At 35.7% G+C, this 21,518-nt stretch overlaps 1 protein-coding gene across 1 annotated transcript in view; it reads right to left on the bottom strand.

Moving 5' to 3' along the window:
• Positions 1 to 21,518, bottom strand: part of ADGRV1 (adhesion G protein-coupled receptor V1) — a 568,614-nt gene that overhangs the window by 511,672 nt on the left and 35,424 nt on the right. The window contains 8 exon segments of the mRNA XM_045497872.1: positions 5,592 to 5,921; positions 6,561 to 6,831; positions 7,383 to 7,948; positions 10,013 to 10,126; positions 10,920 to 11,024; positions 13,762 to 13,857; positions 14,965 to 15,114; positions 17,144 to 17,328. Coding sequence (XP_045353828.1) covers positions 5,592 to 5,921; positions 6,561 to 6,831; positions 7,383 to 7,948; positions 10,013 to 10,126; positions 10,920 to 11,024; positions 13,762 to 13,857; positions 14,965 to 15,114; positions 17,144 to 17,326 — 1,815 coding nt within the window. The 5' untranslated portion in view covers positions 17,327 to 17,328.

Raw genomic sequence — 21,518 nt, 5'->3', positions numbered from 1 at the left:
CTTAGTAAGACATTATGGACCTCCCACTCTATAGAGCCCTCTGTTAGGCTTTGTAATGTGGAAACGATGCAAGTAAGTACCATCAGAAGAGACTTGCAATTTAAGATGATTTTCCACAAGTGGACAGGACTAATTCTGATCCGACATACAACCTCCCATTTTATGATAAACAATATATATTTTATAGAGCAAAAGTAAACGCCTTTTTTAAATGTCATACATTTTGTTTTAAAAATCACATACAGGAAGACAAAGATAGGAAAAATCACATATTTGGTAAATAAGTCATTTGAGTAAAAGAAAACAAATTGGAGATTGGAGAATTGGAGATTGGAGAATTGGAGATTGACCAATTCTCCCGCAAATATGGTATGTAGACTAATTCAAGTAAAATAGAACATGTAAGTATACTGCACTTACTTTATAAAATAAATACAATGTAAAGGTAAACAGTAAAAGACACATAACTGTCATTCTTTCTAGAGAAAAGGATTATATATGTGCACATATAAATTACTATTTATCTTAAAAAATATCACAAAGAAGAAACACATAAAATTTGTATATTTGAATCACATATAAATATAAGTGCATTGCTTGAAGGCAAAGATGTTTCTAAAATATATGGCCATGTGTGAGTCAGCATGTGTTTGTAAATGAACAATCTCATTCCCATACGCTCAGAAAGAGCTAAACTAATAATACTGTTTATATCAAGAAAAAAACTCAATGTATTTTTCATTCAAAACTTTCTAAAAAGAAGGAAAATAAGTCATAGCTTACATTTATCAAAAAAGCTACAGAATTCATTCTAAATATAATATTTTTGAAAACACAAAGAAAGAAGATATAGAAGGCTATGAAATGAGCTGATCCAAAGGAAAATGCTAATTTTCCAAGGCTTATTTCCTAGTCTCTAAGCCTTTTTGTCTGGGTTCCTTAAGCATCTGCTAAATCAAACTGCCCCATTCACAAAGAGTCGTTCTTTGCTTTCAGATGGTTTGCAACTGGGACAGCACATTAGCAAACCCTAAGCCTGCCAAAAGTTGTATCTCAGACTAATGTACTCAGCTGAGAGGGTTGGTGAAGAATGAGGAGCTCATGTCTCAGATTCTCCTTTCTTCACTTTCATTCAACTTTCCACACAGAGACTGATGCCTCCTATTCTTGAGTTGCTCATCCATTATGTACTATACAAACTATACAACCTTCTAATTTCCACCAGCCTTCCACAACCTACAGCTGTTTTGAACCTTGAGGAATTGTGTCCGTGACTAATAATGTCTCTTTCGCCCTATAGTGTTAAATTAACTGTCTGTGCTGTAAGACCTTTTGTTTTTTAACTGAATACAGAAGAGATAAAGAATTGAGTCTGGAATTAGTGGTGCAAACAGATTTCTAAACTGGCATCACCAAAATTCAGACATTATACACTTCTTCAAGCTTTTCCTTACTTTTCAAGTATTGTCAAGAAAGGAAATTCTGTCATGTTCGTATGGAAAGATGAAAAATAGCTTGGATAATATCTGATCCAGAGAACGTTCTGAATAAGCTTTTGCTTACAAAGAGATTTTCTGCAGCTACTTGGATAGAGATATTGGATATTTTCAAAAGACTAAAAGCTTACTAATATTGGCACAGACCCTATATAGATATAGGGTCTATATCACAGTAAAAAACTAGTTTTGAGGAAGCATGAGGAAAAAAATCAGAAAGCTAAAAAGGGCACAGAAAAGTTGTCTATGACTCAAGATCAACTTTACTGCATCATCAGTCCCAAACTCAACTCCTGCCACTACACTATTACCATGATGCCAGGAGGACCAGGCCTCCATGAAAGCAAAAGTAACTGTGTAAAACTTCTGCTCATTTCACTTGGGATAATAATTCAGTGCACGTATCATTTGTGCCCTGTGCAAGACTGGGGGCAGACAGAGGGAGAACTGAATACTGACATACACTGAAACATATGTTATGAATTTAAATGTTTGTGTTCCCCCAGAATTCACATATTGAAGACCTAATCCCCAGTGAGATGGCATTTGGAAATGGGACCTTTGGGAGATAAGTGGGTCATGGAGTAGAGTTCTTGTGAGATTAATGACCCTATATGAAGGGACATCAAGGAGCTTGTCTCCTCTCTCTCTGTCCACTATGTGAGGACACAGCAATAAGACACTATTAGTCTGCAAACCAGGAAGAGTGCTCTCACCAGACGCTCACCATGCCCAGCACCCTGATCTCCAACTTCCCAGACTCCAGTACTGGGAGACATTTATTTAAAATAAATATCTGCTGTTTAAGCCACCTAGTCTACGGTATTCTTTACAGAAGCCTAAGACAATGTCTATTAATAAGAAAGCTCTGAATCCAGACAACAACAGCAGAGAAGGCAAAGGACAGAGTTCACCCCAAAAGTGAAAAAAAAATTCCATTAAATTATGAAATTCTTCTTGAGAGGTTATTATCGCCCAGAGACTCTTGAAAACTCCTAACTTGGGAAAATACTGCCCTAAGCGCAAGCTGGTGAAGTCAGTATGTATTTCAATCTATTGGGACTAATTTTAAAAAGTTGTGACAGGGCACCTGGGTGGCTCAGTTGGTTAAGTGGCCGACTTCGGCTCAGGTCATGATCTCACAGTCTGTGAGTTTGAGCCCCGCGTCGGGCTCTGTGCTGACAGCTCAGCGCCTGGAGCCTGTTTCAGATTCTGTGTCTCCCTTTCTCTGACCCTCCCCCATTCATGCTCTGTCTCTGTCTCAAAAATAAATAAACGTTAAAAAATATATTAAAAAAAAAAAGTTGTGACATTTTTTATAAGGCCAAACTCACAGCTTTCTAAATGTATCTCTAAATGTGTTCTAGTAGCCACATTCTTGTCACTTTAACTTCTTGTTCAACAGGGCCAGGGCCACAGGCTCAACCATGCACTCAATCCACTTCACAGATCCAGACCCCTCCCCGCAATCTGGCCAGTCATATCACAAAAGCATCCCACAAGCCAAGGGGAGGCAGATACAACTGTATATAAGGCCATGTTCTCCTCACCCATCACTCCAAGAGAAATTCATGGGTGCTCCGAAGAATGCATTATCCTCATAGACAGAAGTATGCACCACATCATAAGTACCCCATTTTGAGGGGACATAAAATAATAATAATAATAATAATAATAATAATAATAATAATAATACAGATAAACAGGCAGACTCTCATACCACTAGTGACAAAATTTCTGGGAATAGTGCCAAAAGGTCTCCCTCTGGGTACACATATTACAAAGAGGCATCCTCTATATACTGATAAATCATATATCTCCGTAACAGGTAACCTAGACCCCTCCACCAGGAATCCTCAAGAAATACACAAACAATGGGGTGCTTGGCTGACTTAGTTGGAGGAGTGTCCGACTCTTGGTTTCAGCTCAGGTCATGATCCTAGGGTCCTGGGATCAAGCCCCAAAATGGGCTATGCACTGAGCATGTAGCCTGCTTAAGATTCTCTCTCTCTCCGTGTGCCCCTCTCCCCTACTCGCATGCATTCTCTCTCTAAAATAAAAAATAATAATTATTTTTTTTTATTTTTTTTAACGTTTATTTATTTTTGGGACAGAGAGAGAGCATGAACTGGGGAGGGGCAGAGAGAGAGGGAGACACAGAATCGGAAGCAGGCTCCAGGCTCTGAGCCATCAGCCCAGAGCCTGATGCGGGGCTCGAACTCACGGACCGCGAGATCGTGACCTGGCTGAAGTCGGACGCTTAACCAACTGAGCCACCCAGGCGCCCCTAATTTTAAAAAGAAATACACAAATGGGACAAGCATGAGCAGTGGCCCAGCTTAAAAAAAAAAAAAAAGACAAAAGTCTTCAGAATAAAAGAGCTATCCCACCAAGTGCTAATAAGCAAGGTGGGACACAACCCTGCAGAATTCAGAACACCAAAAACATTTAAAAAAAGCCTTCAGAGATAATGAGCAAGTTACCTAAAAAGGTAAATAATGTCTTTCCCCTCAAATTTCTCATCAAAAACTGTGGAAGCTAAAAGACAATACTTTCCGAGTGCTGAAGAAAAAATTAATCTAAAAATTTCTACCAAGCCAAATTATCAATGTTGAGTTTGAGATTTTGTTTTCAGCTGCTCAAAGACTCAAAAGTTTACCTTGCATATTCCTTTTGTGCACATGTATTTGAGGAAGATATACTACAACAAAACTAAAACACAATTCAAGAAGGAAAAGGCAAGAGATCAGGAAAATTCAGGAGCTCAGTAAAACCCATCCCAAGTAGCAGGTGTGAAGCAAGCATAAAAAGCAGTTAATATGGCTAATCTCACCATCCAACATATAAGACAACTGGAAGCTATAACATGGTAAGGATGGCATATAGGAAGACAGCAATTACAAATACCAGAGAAAGCAACAACAAACCACAAAACAAACTCTAGGCAAAAATATGCAACCAGTTTAAAGGTGCATGATTCAAAAAAAATTAATGGAATATGCTATTTCATTTGATATATATTTCGGTTAGCAAAATGTGTGGTGACACAGGATTATAAACTCTTTATCCATCCATTCATACTACCTAATTCTGTATTAAATTTATACATAACCAAAATTTGATAAGCACCAATTTTATTGCTAATTTTCAGATGCAACCAAAACCAAATGCATGGAAAATGAGCCACAGTATCACAAATGAGTGCAGATTTTTAAAATTTTGGCAATAAGGGGCGCCTGGGTGGCTCAGTCAGTTAAACATCCAACTTGAGCGAAGGTCATGATCTTGCAGTTTGGGAGTTCGAGCCCCACATCAGGCTCTGTGCTGACAGCTCAGACCCTGGAGCCTGCTTCAAATTCTGTCACTCTCTCTGCTCCTCCCCGGCTCGTGCTCTGTCTGCCTGTCTCTCTCTCTCTCAAAACTAAACATTAAAATAAATAAAATTTTGGCAACAAAATAATATTTTGGCTAATAAGAGTTAAGAAATAAAAAAAAAACACACAACATGGAAGAATATGTTATGGGGCCCTAACTTCTTATTATTAAAGAGATGAAAAGCCAGAGATTGTATCTATAGTTAATAGACAAAAGAATCAGATTTCAGTATATTATTTAAAAATATCTACAAAATTTTTCTCATATTGCTTTTTTATTTCTGGAATGCCTTCCCTGCAGCAGCCATCATGAAAAACAGTATTTATCCTACAAATCCCATTCTTATGTCACATTAGCCCAAATCAACTCCAAGAATGGCAGATCTCTCACTCTATCTCCCCACTCCCTGGCCCTTCTTCATTAAACAATCTGTGTTACTCGATTGTGTCACCCATTATATTCTGACCTGCATTTCAAGTTGGTGTACTTTTATTATCACTTGATTACAATATTAACTTTAGTAGGATCCTTGTTTTATTCATCCTTATATGGCTTGGGAACAGACACAGTCTCTCTTTGGACCCCCTCAACAAAATTTAGTAACCAATGGTAGAATCTAAACCATAAATAAGGGCAAGGTAATGTTCAGTTAACTCTCTCACAGAGACAAGTACATGTGCAGGTTAGCCAAAGTTTAAACTGTTTTAATCATTAAAATACCTTTACTAGAAAGTGGGCCCCATTTTGAAGGAATGCATCATTTCTTATTGGTAATTTTGTAGTAACTTGGGTTTTCTGCTCTGGAAAAATGAGGTTATTTCTCCTGGATGTATTTAAGATGCCATCTTTTGCTCGCAAAGGGTCTACAGCTCCAGCAGGAATATAAAGTGCAGAATAAAACATGTTCACATCTCCTTTGGTTCCTCCTAGTCTTGTAAAACTCAGGGATAAATATCGTTCACCCGGGCTGCTTTCAATCTTCTGGTGTTCCATAGGAAAAAATATTATTAGGCCATAAACATCATCACTATCCTGAATGTAGAACAAAAGCTGCAGATAAAAATAAAATATTAAAGTACAGAATTCTCACGTCTGACAATACCAAACTATTTATTTTCTAGGCTATTCTGATTTTTAGTATTCATTTACAGATCATGTCTAAAGATGGTCACTTTTTATATGTAACAGAGTAAAATATGAATCAAAAACAGATTTGAGAGGCACCTGGGTGGTTCAGTCGGTTAAAAGTCTGACTTCAGCTCAAGTCATTATCTCGTGGTTTGTTGAGTTTGAGCCCCACATTGGGCTCTGTGCTGACAGCTCAGAGCCTGGAGTCTGCTTCAGATTCTGTATCTCCCTCTCTCTCTGCCCCTCTCCCACTCACAATTTGTCTCTCTCAAAAATAAATAAACATTAAAAAGAATTAAAAAAAATAGATTTGACGACCTTACTAATGTACTGTTCATAGGATCTTTTTGAAGAGTGAACTTCTTATTTACAGAAGAGACAGTCTTGAGCAAAAGAAACAAATGTCATTTCCAAAACCAGTGTTTCTCCTGTTGTATCAAACTAAACATAAAAGTGATTTGCGCATCAAACTAAGCATAAAAGTGATTTGTGTGACCAAATTCTTTGGCTCCTCTGTAACACAGAAATATTCACAGAAGTAAAACATAACAAGTGATCTACCTCTGCTGGTTCGCTCACTTCTGCACCTCCTCTTATAGTATGAGGCAGAATCCGAAGTAGATAAGCTTCTGCCTCTTCCGGAAAATCATCATTAATGATAGTAAGAGGAATTGATGCCAACATCTGCCCTTGTGCAAAATGGAGAACTCCGGAACTTGGTCTGATATCTGCTATTACCGGTGAAGCATCACTGCTATTCCGTGTCAATTCCCAGTTCACAGAAATATTCCCATGGGTGCCACCATTCCTAACCACTGTAATGTCTTCAAATCTAGAGTTTTAAAAGAAATATATAAGGTCACATATTATACTATGTTTCCCTTAGCTAGGTTTTTCAATGTCAAACTGGCCATCAGATATTAGTAAAAGCAGAATCCATATCACAAAGAATGAATGTTTTTAATATGAGGGGGTAGATATGAAGATGTGTCCTTGGAATTTATCATAATGTGAATTCACTTGCATATTTAAATTACTCTGAAAATAAGAAGAAAAAACAGCAAAACCATGGTGAAGAAATGGCACAGTTTGGCACTATGTCCAACACCACAAATACTAAATCTTGGAATAATATATTCAAATAACGTATTATTTTAAAATAATAAAATAGGGGCGCCTACGTCAGTTAAGCATCTAATTCCAGCTCAGGTCATGATCTCACAGTTCATGGGTTCGATCCCCACATTAGTCTGTCTGCTGTCAGCACAAAACCCACTTCAGATCTTCTGTCCCTCTTGTTCTATGCCCTTCCCCCCTACCTTTCAAATATTAAAAACATTTAAAAAATAAAATAAGTGTAGCAAGGTTTAAAATCAACCATACCTTGATGTTGTATCTTCATCAATTACCACTGTCCTTTCAAACAAGATACTGTTGAATGAGAGGACTCCATAAGGTTTGTCATTTGGCTTAATTGTGACCTGCACAGTAGAAGGGCCTAAGAGCACAGCATCTCCCTGCAAGGTATCTTTTAATAATACAACATGAAATGATTCAGCAATCTCTGGAATGGTGTCATCAACTATGTGAAATTTTAGGTGTGATTCATGAATAAAAGGTGGAAAAACAATAGTTGTGGTTGGCTGAAGATCAATGAAATCTAAGTTCTGCTGGGCATGTGCTGTTGAATTCCCGGTTATAACAACATAACTGATTGAAACTTCGTATTCATCAGATCCAATCAGATTCCCACTGTCATCTTTCCCACGAACCACTGGAATTATGAGTATGTGATCTTCCTCGGGTACCAAATAAACACTTTGAATGAATCTCACGGGACTATCATTTTTCTTAATGATTATCTCAACTGAGCTCCTAGAGATGTTGATCTCAGCTCCTCCTTCTACACTTTTCAGTTGAATCAAAAATATTTCATCATTTTCTGGTACCTGTCAAATAAATATAAACAGGAGCAAAAATATCAGTAGCCAAAACATCTGCAAAGAAACCAAAGTATACAAAGTCACTATGTTTCAATACAAACATAGAAACAGAAATATTTTAACTGGAGGGAGGAAACAGAGAGGCCTGTTTAATAGCTATATATTAAAATATTTTCCTAAGTTAAATAATATATTTTAGATAGGTAAAGAAAAGTTCATAAAGCAATTGTCTGGACAAGTATTAAAGTATAGGTATATGTCTTTAACTTTGACCAATCTCTACATAATGCTAATGATATGACAGTAAAACTGGACATAAAATTTTACTAGTTTTATCAGACTAGTAGAATCAAAAGCAGCATTGTGGTAATCTAATAATAAATATAAGAATATCTAAGAAGCTGTAATAATATTATAGATATATAATATCTAAGAATCTGGAAAACTACATTAAACATCATATACAAATGGTTAATTTTCAACCATGTGAATTATTCTTGCTTCTCTCTAAATGGTTTCTAATTCAAGAGGTAAATGTACGAGACCAATCATGATTTCCAAAATACACAATATGCCTCTCTGGAGAACAAGTTCTAAGAGTCACTATCACGCAAATGTTCACCTGGTTAAAGTGAAACTTTTTTTTGCAACTGCACAGAAATCCTAGGGATTTCTTCTTCATTATACTGCTTGAGCTTTTTCTATAAATTCTACATGATGGTTTGATATACATACACATATTTGAATGATTGCCAAGATCCAGAGAATTCACACATCCATCACCTCACATAGTTGACTCTTATAGGTGTGTGGCTGAACACTTACGATCTACTCTCAGCAACTTTCAAACATACAACACTGTTTTATTAACTGTAGGTACCATGATGTACATTATCCTCAGAAGATGATCTTTTAGGTTTATAGTTAAAATGTATAATTAATCATTGCCCTAAATTATAACCTTTCCAAGGATCTAAAAACCAAAGGTTTTTATTAGTTTACATAACCAGATCAACTAGAGTTATCAATGCTAATACCACTTCACTTTTTTCAAGGAGAGAGTTTCTAATAATATCTTCTAATTCATTTGTTTTTATACTCTTAGGATTTGTTGTGATTTGGTTTCTTGATTTTTTTTTTTGGAAAGTAGAAGCATGGTTATAAATTCCCAGCTATTCTCTCTTCTTTTTTCTGACAATACTAAGATTGTTTCATTAAAAGTTATGTTTTCTCAATCATGTCTCAGCTTTTTGGCTAAGATCAAGTGTAAAAGTTATGTTTTCTCTCATTTAGCTCACGGAGATATCCTTGCACATTATTGTTCAAAATCAATTCTCTCCCTAGTTAAGTTAGCTATCTCATTTATCTCAATCCTTGGTAGCTTCAATGTGAAATGTAAAAATAACTAAAGCTTTCCCATGAATGTGAACATTTAAAATATCCAAACAAGGGGTGCCTGGGTGGCTCAGTCGGTTAAGTGTCCGACTTTGGCTCAGGTTATGATCTCACAGTTTGTGGGTTTGAACCCCACATCCAGAGCCTGGAGCCTGCTTCGGATTCTGTCTCCCTCTCTCGTGCTCTGTCTCTCTCTGTGTCTAAATAAATATTTTTTAAAAATTTTTAATTAAAAAAAATTTTAATTAAAATATCTAAACAAAAGGATATCAATTACAGTAGAATTTTCTTTGCTTTTATAGTAAAATACTTATGCTGGGTAGGTAGGACTATACCTACTCAAAACTGCAATCACTAACAAAAAACAATCATCAAGGTTTACCAAATACTTAAGTTACTGTATTACGTGTGGTTGCCAGTTATATTCAGGTTCATCAGCTTTTATATACACAATTGTGAAATAAATAAGGTAAATATTTACCAGATATCCACCAAAATGGCTATTTATAGCTAAAGTATACACTAACTAGTTAGTACAATACACTAGCTTTACATAGGACTAAGTTCTTGAATAATTTCAAATACTGAACACAATTTAATGCTTGACATAATGTTCTAACATGTCTATACTGCAGACAGAATCTCTGTCCCATTGAAGCATTTATATTATCTCACCTCATCGTCAAGTACTGTCAAGTTATAAACTACTGTTGCTCTGCCAGGGGGAAAGGTGATATTTCCTTTAACTGGGCTCAAATCTTCTTCAGGTGGATTTGGGCCACCCTCTACCTGAAAAGAAACACATAGTACCATCCATAAATGCAAAATATTTCACTAGAGTAAGAAAGCATTATTGTGATGTTAAATGACAAAAAATCTGGTTTTTACTTAAAAATGTTTTATAAGAAGAATTATAGAAAACTGTATATAAGTTTGCCCTTGTAATTAATAGTCAAGGCCTGTAATTATAGATATGGACTATAATCACATTAAACTACATGATTTCTAAGAGTTTTCTCTTTTTTATTTTTTCAAGCCATTATATTAAACCTGAGAAAAAATGTATTCTTCCATGAGAAGAAGGTATTCAAAATTGGTAAATTCTCTTAAGTCATAGAATCACATGGCAATTCCACCAGTGACTGTTTAACACTGGGCAAGTATTCAGCAACTCCAAGCAGCACTTTCCCCATCTTTAAAATAATCATAACAACATACTAACAGGCTAGATATAAAGATGTAATAAAATCATTCCTTTTGAAAAGTAGTTAAGTACTCTGTGCCTGACCTCTTTTAGGTGCTAAGGATACAACAGTGAACAGGTAAACTCCTTACCCACAAGGACCTAACATTTAACGAAAGGAAAAACTGATAAAGAAATACATATTTTTCAGATGACAAGTATTATGGAGAAAAAAAACTAAGAAGGGCACGGGGGAGACTGAATTCTGAGAAGAGATGCTGTTTATACACTTAAGATTCTCTCTCACTCTCCCCCCTGCCCCTCCCCAGCTCGCTTGCTCCCTCTCGCTCTCAAAAAATAAAAAAAATAAAAAATAAAGTGATTGCACAGTACACTTACCTCAAAAGTCACAGTGACCATTCCATAAGTTCCTTTTTCTCTGATGAGAGTAAGAGGCACAGATTCATTTCTGCCCCTAGGTTCACTCACTGTGATTGAAAAAGGCTATCGGGAAGAACAAAGACAAATCAGGCACTCATCAACCAGAGGTAGAGTGGTGCAAAATATTACCTTAGAAATACTAAATTTCCACAGATAAATTAATTCACCTGGTGCCCTGAGAGTGCTGTACTTCCTAGCATTAATTAGGTGTATCTAATAAAAATGCTAAAAAATAATAGTGTAAAGGGAACATAAAACTAGTCAGGCAAAAGTTGTAAGTTCTTGTTCTGGTTCCATCAACTAGCTGTTCTGCTGAGGGACCGTAAAGATTATCTAGTTGAAAGACAACAAACTCAAATGCCCCAGAGACCCAAGAGGTCACAAAAACGAGTTGCTTCTCCAGATGAGAGCAGTTCATTTGCAACCACCCACTGGAAGTACCACCCACAGGCCTTGCTCCCAACCACTGTTCCCTCCTCAGTGGTCAGCCTATCAGCGAAAAGCAGAGAACTGCTAATGCTTTCAGGACATGATCACTGAAGCAAAGAAGAAGCCAGGACTTCAAATGCTGAAACACTCTGGCTTGGCTGCCTGAAACTCCAGCTAGAAGAAGAGGAAGAGGGAAGCAGCCAGGTGCATGGTAACTAGGGCAGCAATGCCCATCTTTCCTGGTGACACCAAGTCTCAGTGTTCCCATCCATAAACAGGGATAGGAATGCCTGTCCCAAAGACATCTAACATCATCAGTGCTATCTTCATCATCAGTATAATCATCATCCAGGCCAGGAACCAAATCCAGCCTATTTACTAACTACTGTGAGCTCAAAAGCTAGTTAATTTAATTTTAACCACATGATGCAGGTGCCCAGTCAGAGGCTGCCTGGCAGCACTGTGACCACAATAGTCAGGGACCTGTGACCAATGCAAAAGATTAGGATTCATTCCCAGAAGCTAAGACAAAAGAAGAAAAGAAAAGAAAAGAGAAAAAGAGAGAGAATAAAAAGAGAGAGAAAAAGAAAGAGAGAAAGAAGAGAAAGGGAGGAAGAAAGGAAGGAAGGAAGGAACCTTTAAACAAGTCAGTATGAGGATAGTGGGGATAGGTTGGGAGTAAATATAAGAGAAAAAAGAAAGACAATAAGGAGAGAAATTAAGCAATTAAGTGAGCCTGCCTCATAATTAACTGATAATTCCCTATAATTTAAATAGAAATGACTGATTAATTAATTTAATTAATTTTGTATATGACAATATAATGGAGGTCACAAAATGTCTACTACATTGATACTATCCACATATCTTTTTTAATAAAGATACTGCAATTAAAAGATATTTATCTATAGCCCACCTTGTTTCAAAGATAATTTAAGGTACTAAGAAAATGACATACATTCTACCAACTGCAGCAGCAATCTAAATTGGAAAATAAATAAAAAGCTGGGGAGTACCACATCATCTTTTAGTAATGATAATTAGTAACATGATTCAAAAAGACTCCATATCAGGAAGGTTATTATAGTCTAAAACTTCATGGCAAAATCCAATTGTACCCAAGATAAATTTTGTTTTATTTTAGGAGCTGGAAACAACTTCTCTCAGTGGGGGACCTAGCTTGTGGGTTTGTTTCTAAAGATAAAACTCTATGAACACAGAACTGGTCGGGAACATAGGAATCTGGCGATCAGAGAGAATAAAATGAACTGCTCAGCAAAACTAAGGGGGATGACAAGGAATTTCAACCTTTAAGAAATATTAATAAATGGGAAAATCTCAGTGTAGGGATTGAGTATAGAATTTTTAAGAACTATGTCTGCTACTGAATTTTCAGTTTACTGTAGGTTTTTCCAGTATTCTTTCAATGTTTTTCTCATCTCCCAACTTTCAGAGAAGGCTGACAAACAAGATTTTCTTTAAGAGGCAGCTGAGAAAATCAAGCAAAAGGGACTAGATTACAACATCTGCTACAAGACTAAATGTTTGTGTCCCCACCCCCCCAACGTCATGTTCAAACTGTAGGAGCAGGGCCATTGGGGTGATTAGATCATGAGGGCAGAGCTCTCAAATGGGATGAGTGCCCTTATCAGAGAGATCCCAGAGAGCTCCTTGCCCCTTCTACCTTATGAAAGCATAAGAAGACCCCTAGGAAGCAGGCCGTCACCAGACACCAAATCTGCTAGCACCCTGATCTTGGACTTCAGCCTTCAGAACTGTGAGAAATACATTTCTGTTGTTTTTAAGCCACCAGTCTACAGAATTCTGTTACAACAGATGCAAAAGAATAAGACAACATCCAAGTTACAGACCACCAACGGAAGTAACGAATGAATCAGGTGGAATGATCAGCAGAAGAATAGGACAAGAGACAGCCAAGATCACATAGGCCTCCTCAATCTGAAGAAATCTCAGGCAGAACAAATGGACAGTCTACAGAATATGGGATATGGATGGAGTTAGAGCGAATTTTATTTAAATTTCAAATGGCAAGATGATACCAGGTAATATCATGAAAAATAATTTAAAAATTTAATAACTACTGTGGTGCCTGGGTGGCTCAGTCAGTTAAGTGTCCGACTTCAGCTCAGGTCATGATCTCATGGTCTGTGAGTCTGAGCCCCACGTCAGGCTCTGTGCTGACAGCTCAGAGCCTGGAGCCTGCTTCAGATTCTGTGTCTCCCTCTCTCTCGGCCCCTCCCCTCCTCATGCTCGATCTCTGTCTCTGAAAAATGAATAAACCCTAAAAAAATTTCTTTAATTTAGTAACTCTTATCTAGCAACCACAAGATTGATCAGTTTGTAACCATACCATATTAAATGAAATAATTCCAAATGCATTGTCATTTGATAATATTGTCACCGTAACAGTCCTTGGCCATCCAAGCTTCACATTTGCTGAAGGTTTCTAAAATAAAAGCCCCAAGGTAAGTTAATAAATTAAAAATAAAAGGAAAAAAAGAATGATTTTAATAGAGTTTCTGTCTTTAAGTAATTGTTCAGACTATGAATAAAAATACAAGCATACTTTTAATGCAGATTTAAGAAAATGTTTTCAAATTAAGTCAACATGGTAAAGAAGTCCCAAATAAAAACTTTTCAAAAACTTGCAAAAACGATTAATCACTAAATCATTACAATGATAAGCAAACACTGGCTAGTAATGCTATATTATAATTACTCCAATCTCATTACTAATATAACAGAGAATTAAGTAAGCAGTATAAAATTCTATTCAAACGTGTTTTCTTCTCACTATAGAAGGTGCTGACACTTAAGAATTATTTACTCTATAAATTATAAAGCCAAATTAAAGATAAAATATTAAAACATTTTTTCTGATTAATAAGGGAAGAGTTTTCTACAACATTTCTATTGATATTCTACGGCAGCATAATATGCAAAAAAGTGATATACAAAGGCAAAACAGGATTATTTCAAGTATCATTTTCATAAAAATTTTACTCATACCAATATAATCATTCTGAAAAGAATTCTCAATACCCCTCAGAAAAATTAACTACAGCAGTGTTAGCAGTCATTACCTCAACCTAATAGATCAAGCCATAAAGGACAATTAAACCTTAGGCTATTCAAACATTTTTCCCAGAGCTACTCCAAAATGATTCTAAGGCACAGGGACCTCCCACTTCCAAGCCTGCTTTTTGTATCCCTCTCCTTTGAACTCAGAAGTCTCGGTCATTCTTTGTGCATCTGGTAGCAGGGGAGGGATAAAAGAGAAAAGAGCCAAAGGGAAGACAGGTTTTTCTTGAGCATCTGTCATGGCAATTCCTAAATAAGCTGAATGGATCCAGAAACTAACTGTAGAATCTTCTAAACAAGATTGTCTGAGGAAAAATAACCGGACCATGGAATTGCCAAAGAGACTGTCAGTCCTGACTTCTTTGAAAACCACCTCCAGTCTCTAGATTGGCTTATCTCTAGAGAAACAGATTTTTAAGCATTGGGAGGTTTCTGTGAGTTCAAGGTGGGCAGCAGGGCAAGAAGGACTTACCTGGAATGTCAAGTGAAAAGTAAAAGTTTCGTCGGGCTCTGGCAAGTCATCATCACATACTGCTATGTACACTGTTCTATTTGTTTCTCCAACAGGTATAAAAGCTGCAGCATATGTGTCAAAAAAGTCACCAGTGTCATCTCCATACAGCTATCAAATGCAAAACAGAGACAGTTCTTAGGACAACCAAACTGATGCTAATTGGAGCCATCAACAGAAAACACAGTAGTCATCAACTGACACTGATGTTTATATAATGGATGTACAAAAACAAAACAAATATTTAACAACCAATAAAAATCAGCTTCAAAACACATGATTAAAAATGATTCTAAACAGAAACATTTGTTTATGCTCTAGAAGGTAAAGGAATCACGACACAGAAAAGTAATAATTGCATAGCAAGTATGGATGTGAATTTTTTTTCTCTGCCTCTTGAATGATCTCAAGGGGATTACAGCAAACCTGACAAAAAAAAAATTGTAGCTAAAACTCCCTCAAAGAAGAAGTGGAAATAGCCTGTCAAAATACATCAGGAAAATAAAAATTACTTATGCTATCAGTTTCAAAGAAGTACTTTTTCCAGAACTGTCAAATGAAGTTTTATTTATATTTTCCCATAGTACCAATAAAGACTCAATTCTTTCAGCATTCCAAATTATTACTCATCACAAACTTTTCCTTAAGTTTTTAAGGCTTCATTCTACAACATCAGCATTGCTAACAGATTTTCAAGGGAGCAGTAATGATGAAATTATAAAGGAACAACTTCTTGTGCAAATCTAAATGAGGTTTATTTTGCCAAAGAACTCAGAATGAATAACCTATCTACTAGAAAAAAAACCATGATTTAGTGCAAATAAAAAATGATGAACATGTTTGGGAAATTATAGTCAATTTCTAGTTTTCATTTGTAAAAATAAAGGTTAAATACTTGAGATATCCGAGTAAGTTAAGGGTACCGAAAAACTTGTACTTATACCTTAATATAAAAAGTTGCAGTCTTTTACAAAGCATTAACTATTAAGAGCCACTGAAACAAATAAAAACACAGGAACCCAACCCCAAAAATCATTTAACGATCCAAAATATGCAAAAATCAATGCATATGTAAACATTTTCATCAGAGCAGCATTTACAGCAACAAAAATTGGAAAAACCTCAGTGAAAGCCAGGTGAAAAATAATTGGGAAATGATGATGCCACCATGGGGAAAAGCTGTGAAAAATGACAGAATCACCCCACAACATTCTTATGATACAATAAAAATTATGCATAAAAGGTTATCAACTATAATGTATACTCGTTAAAATGAAATAAGTAAAGATATACACACATATTATCAATTAAAAACTAAAAGCAATGCACAAAGTTATAAAACTGGGTTTGTTTCATATTTTTTTTATATCTTTCTTTTCCTTTTTTATCTCTTTTTTACAATGTTTCACAATGTGATAATTTAACCCACTACTTCAAAACTTATTTTTAAAAAAAAATTTCAAGTATTTTGGGCCTCAGATACAGCAATATCCTTAGTGGTCATATGACATTACTTTCTGGTTACACGTAGACATAGATATATGCACACTGAATCCATACAATAACTAAACCGTGTGCAAGATAACCTGACAGTTTAACAAATTCTACCTAACCTGTACTTAAGTTAATGAACTTAATTTCTCCCAAGCTTTCTGACAAAATTCACTTTTAATCTGCCATTACTTTTAAAAATTTTATGTATTTTTCCCTAAGCCACCTGAAATATATATCTGAGCAGAGATAACTGGAATCCAAATTACCCGAAGTAAATGTTATTTTACCTAGGAATACTTACTGATATCTTTTTTATTTGTTTTAAAATAAACATATGAACATTTAAAAATAATCAGTCTATATCTTTACTATTATTGCCACGTGCATATGCTAATTGGTGCACCCTATAAACCTACAGGAAATATGAATGGAATAGTGTACCTACAAATCATTTATCATAATGAAACAACTCAGAATCTCAAGTTAAAAAAAATTTAGGAAATATGAAAGGAATAGTATACCCGAAAATCACTTATCATAATGAAACTACTCAGAATCTCAAACAGTTAAGAAAAATTCTTGTCGCTGAAACTAAGAAATATCATATCATCTACTTCAGTAAGAACAGAGCTACATCATTTCTTACCGATACAATTGCAGTGACATTTGCTGGCTCTCCTATCCTTTCGATGACAAGACGAATAACCGTTGTACTTGTTTCATTAACTACAAATGTTGTCTGTCCGGCAAACCTTATTTCTGTTTCTCCAAACACATAAGAGATGGATAAAGCTGAGAGGAGATTTACTAATAAAGATGCAGAGGGCATCCCTATTAGGAAAAAAAGAAAAAAGCTTTGTTCACAAAACATACCTAATATATTTTCATTAGACCATGTTGTTACAGATATAAACAGAGTGAAGATCTAGACAGTAAGGAACTAAGACATAAATACATCAAATATTAAACCATCCAACTTAAATATGGGATCAGAGAAATAAGTTTAAAATCACAATCTCTTCTATGATTATTTTTTACAATTCATAACTACTTTTTGTTCTTTAACCTATATAACAAGATAATAGTTATCAGTAGTCTTAAACTTATTTATCAAATTAGGGTTTTTAAATTTTTGACCCTCTAATTTATCCTAAGAAAAACATAAATCAGTACTTTGGAAATGGAATTAAAGCCCATCTTCTCCCCAAAATGAAACTGTAAAATACAAGCCAACACTAAAAAATTATCAAGTCGATCAATGATCTTAATAGGGCCTCTTCATCTATTTATTTATCACAAAACTATGAGAGAACTCTTAAAACTGGGATATAAAAGCAGCTGAAGCTGAAACTTTATTAATAAATTGATTTCTTGGTTGTGTCTACTTTTTCCTGACATTTGTCTTACTTGAAAATGCTTTTTAAAATTTTTTAGTTATTGCAAGGAAATGCTAATGCTTTCAACATAAATTTCCAGGACCTAAATTTCTCCCATTCTACTACCTAAAATACTAACATCGTTTCTTAGAAAATGTCTATGTTGCTTTAAAAGTAAATTTGGCAAAGTGTGTATTTCCTTCTTTTCCATAACTGTACTGTTTTCTTCTTACTAGAATGTGTGTGTTTATGACGCATAAATAGTGTTCCTACTTGCAGCCCTGTGTGATTCAAGTGCTTTCAAAAGCACGACAGTGCAGTGGCCTCTTGAAAGCAATGTTGTTTTGTAATGTAGATGTACCTCTAAAAACGTGAACAATTGATCTCACGGATCATTAAGATTCCAATGGATTATGTGACCAGTCACACGAACATAACAAGTTCATGTGTTTTAAAGGAGAGTTGCATTATGCACTCAGTGAGCCAAAATGCTTCCTATTACTCTTTACCTTGGTCAAGAAGTAATAAAATTTTCATGTATGTGGTACTGCCACATGGCTACACGTGGCTTTGTATTTAAAAACCACCAAATACATGAGATCTTGATATATTTTACTTTAAATTCAATTTTCTCAGTCAAGTATATTCAAACAATGCAATCTGAGATTGCTTAATGACGTCTCACGTAGTTAAAACTGCAAAATCCACAGGCAGGGATGCAGAGGTCAGATGGAGTCCAGGAAAGAGGCATGGGCCAACAGGACCAGAGATTCTGGAAGACTAAAGCATGTTCTACACCTGTGCCTTCTCTCTAAGAATGTTTCACCTGCCATGGGGATAAAGGGACTTGCAAGAAGAAATAAAACTTCTCTCTTCCCTGACTTCTAAGGCAGTAATGTTAGCCCAAAGAAAGGAAATGAAAAGAATGAGAGAAAGGGAAGGAAAAAGGCAAAGCCTGAGTGAGGTAGGAGATTAGGAGCAATTCTGGGCCACCAAAGACAACTAAGATTTTCTGTGGAATTCTAAAGCCAAAATGATTTCACACCTCACTTATGACAAATAGTGGGAAAGAAATGAACTAGGAATGAGAAAGAGAATACAGAATGGAGGGGTGATGAGGCAGCGATGCGTAAGAAAAAGATCAACTGTGGTCTACTGTGATTTCGAAAGAAAAAAAACCCCTTGAACGTGAGATGTGATAGAATTTTGAGCTGACAGAAGTAAGAGGACACCTGAAGTTCTGAGTGAGAAAGAGTGTAAGTGAATTACAGCACGACAAGGGGGAATCATGAACAGCTGGAGATGTAACTTCTCAAAATTTGTCTTCCATAAGAAACAAGTCAAATGTTTGTTAAAATGCTAACTCACGGACTCAAAAATTCTGATCCGGTGAATTTGATTGAGGCCCAGGAATCTACATCTAACAGGCAGCCCTTTCACTCTAAAGTAACTGATCCTTAACATACATTTTGACATACACTGAATTAGAGTGTGAGGAGCATGTTTTGAAATGGATGTACAACAGACCACATTTGGAGCTATGAGTTAATTACTGAATTTTTCAAGGCAATATGCTTGAACTTACTATAGAATTCCCACATATATTTCTGTGTGTGTTACTATATTATATTCTAGGATTCCATATATCCTGAAGAAAAACTGCAATTACCTATAGAAAGAAACCAGAAAAGCTAATGCTTATGTAGTGTTGTTGTAGATACTTTTATACATGAAAACACGTTTAATCTTCACAACCTTCTGTGAAGAAGGTACTAGTAGCATTAATCCCACTGATAGCTAAGGAAACTAAAGCACAGACCATCTAGTTAACACACGCACTGTTATTTAGTTAAGAGGACAAGGGGGATTTGAACCCAGCAGTCTACTTGCAGACTCTCTACCCAAAAACCATACTATATTGCCTCTTATATTCTATTCTTGCAAATCACATGTCACCATCTTGAAAAATTTAGTAGACTGCTTATGCTATATATTTTTACACATTCAAATATTTTAAATTCATGCGCCAAAACTACCAAAAAGCTGTATAAGTATCTTAAAAGTTGGCACATTATTATTCTAATAAACACTATATTTACTTAACAGAAACTGCAGTTCTCTTGACTACTTTAAATATTTAACAGCATCTTTTAATGTCAGGACCAATGAGTTCAAATGGTGCATTCTTGCAGTTTCCCAGGCAATTAGAGCTCCAAGATCTTGTGGTTAAGTCAGTAAATTCATTTTAAATTGGTGCACATCAGTGAGTTTTGAGATTATGTGAAATGAACAAACAAGCATGATTGGAAATGCCTCAAATTCTGTGACATCATTGATAATTGAATCTCCCCTGCTTTCATCTTTTCAACCTGTAAGAAAAGTTGCTGAGGCAAAGTTGGCATTCAATAGAAATTTAAAGATGAAGAAAAAGCTTTAGAAGTGAAGTTCCCATTAGAAGACAGGCATAATTACACAAATGCTGAAGTTTCTTTTTTAGGGTAACTAGGTATATTCTCCTCTATCATGCTAAAAATCCAGTCTTTGGAACTCCCTATATTAAACTCAGAAGATTAGCATTAGTGACTGACACAACACATAAGTCTTACATCTATTTCAGGTCTTTCTTATTGGATTAAAGAAAAGTCTTACATGACCCATCAGACTACCTATTCTAAACTTCTTTATAAAATGAATTTCAAACAACATGTGTTTAAAGATGTGCTGAACTCATATTCTGTCATAACTGTAAAAAAAAGAACTTTAGCATTATGAAGGCATTCCTCTGCTCTGCAGTGGCATGATATTCCAATATTCAGATCCTCTCTTTTCTAACTATCGTCCATGTTCTTCTCTTACCTCGCTCAGTGTGATTCAAAGGAAATCAAAGCTGTTCCTGCCAAAGATCTCTTATCTCTGAATAGATTTCTTATCGTGTTAAAACAATATGAGATTTATGTTACTTTCTTGCTTATTTCTTGATTTTACTATGAAATTTTGATAGTCCTGATCACACACAGGCACAAAGTCTTTAGTTTTTAGTAATCACTTTCAGCCTATCCAACAAGTCATCTAATTCCACAAAAAAATATTTTGAAATTAAAGTCAGGATTATATTAGAATAGTTGCTACAATGCAAATTGTTTGCTTTCAGAAGAGCAGATTAAAATTTGGTATAACATTTGTATACTGAGCACCTACTATACATTGTGCAACAAACACCCTGAACTAATCACTGAGGATATGAAGATCCACAAGATATGGTCCTTAGCTCCACGATAATCACAGCAATGGGCCAAAGTCAACAAAACAATTCTGAGAATCCTGCTTAAGCATAAGTATGCAGATTCCCCTCACTGCTGGATTCGGGATCATTTTGATAGGGGCCAGTTTCTTCTGAAGCCTGGAAAAGAAACCAACACAGCCAAAGACAGAGCCAAGAGGTAGAGAAGAGCCAAGTCTTGACAACCAAGCTTAGCTTCCTGAATCCAGCTTTACCCTGGCCTTTTCCAAAACTGGGCAATAAATTACATTTTTTGTGACAGCCAGCTTAGGCTGGATTTTTCTGTCGCTTTGCAACATCAATATTTATCCATTAATCTCCAATCTGTGACACTATGAATCCACATCAGGATATACCAAGTGGAA

The sequence above is a fragment of the Leopardus geoffroyi genome, chromosome A1 (assembly GCF_018350155.1).
Source record: "Leopardus geoffroyi isolate Oge1 chromosome A1, O.geoffroyi_Oge1_pat1.0, whole genome shotgun sequence".
In the NCBI taxonomy this organism is placed as follows: Eukaryota; Metazoa; Chordata; class Mammalia; order Carnivora; family Felidae; genus Leopardus; species Leopardus geoffroyi.
The sequence above is the reverse complement of the archived record's forward strand: the minus strand, read 5'-3'. Positions and strand labels throughout refer to the sequence as shown.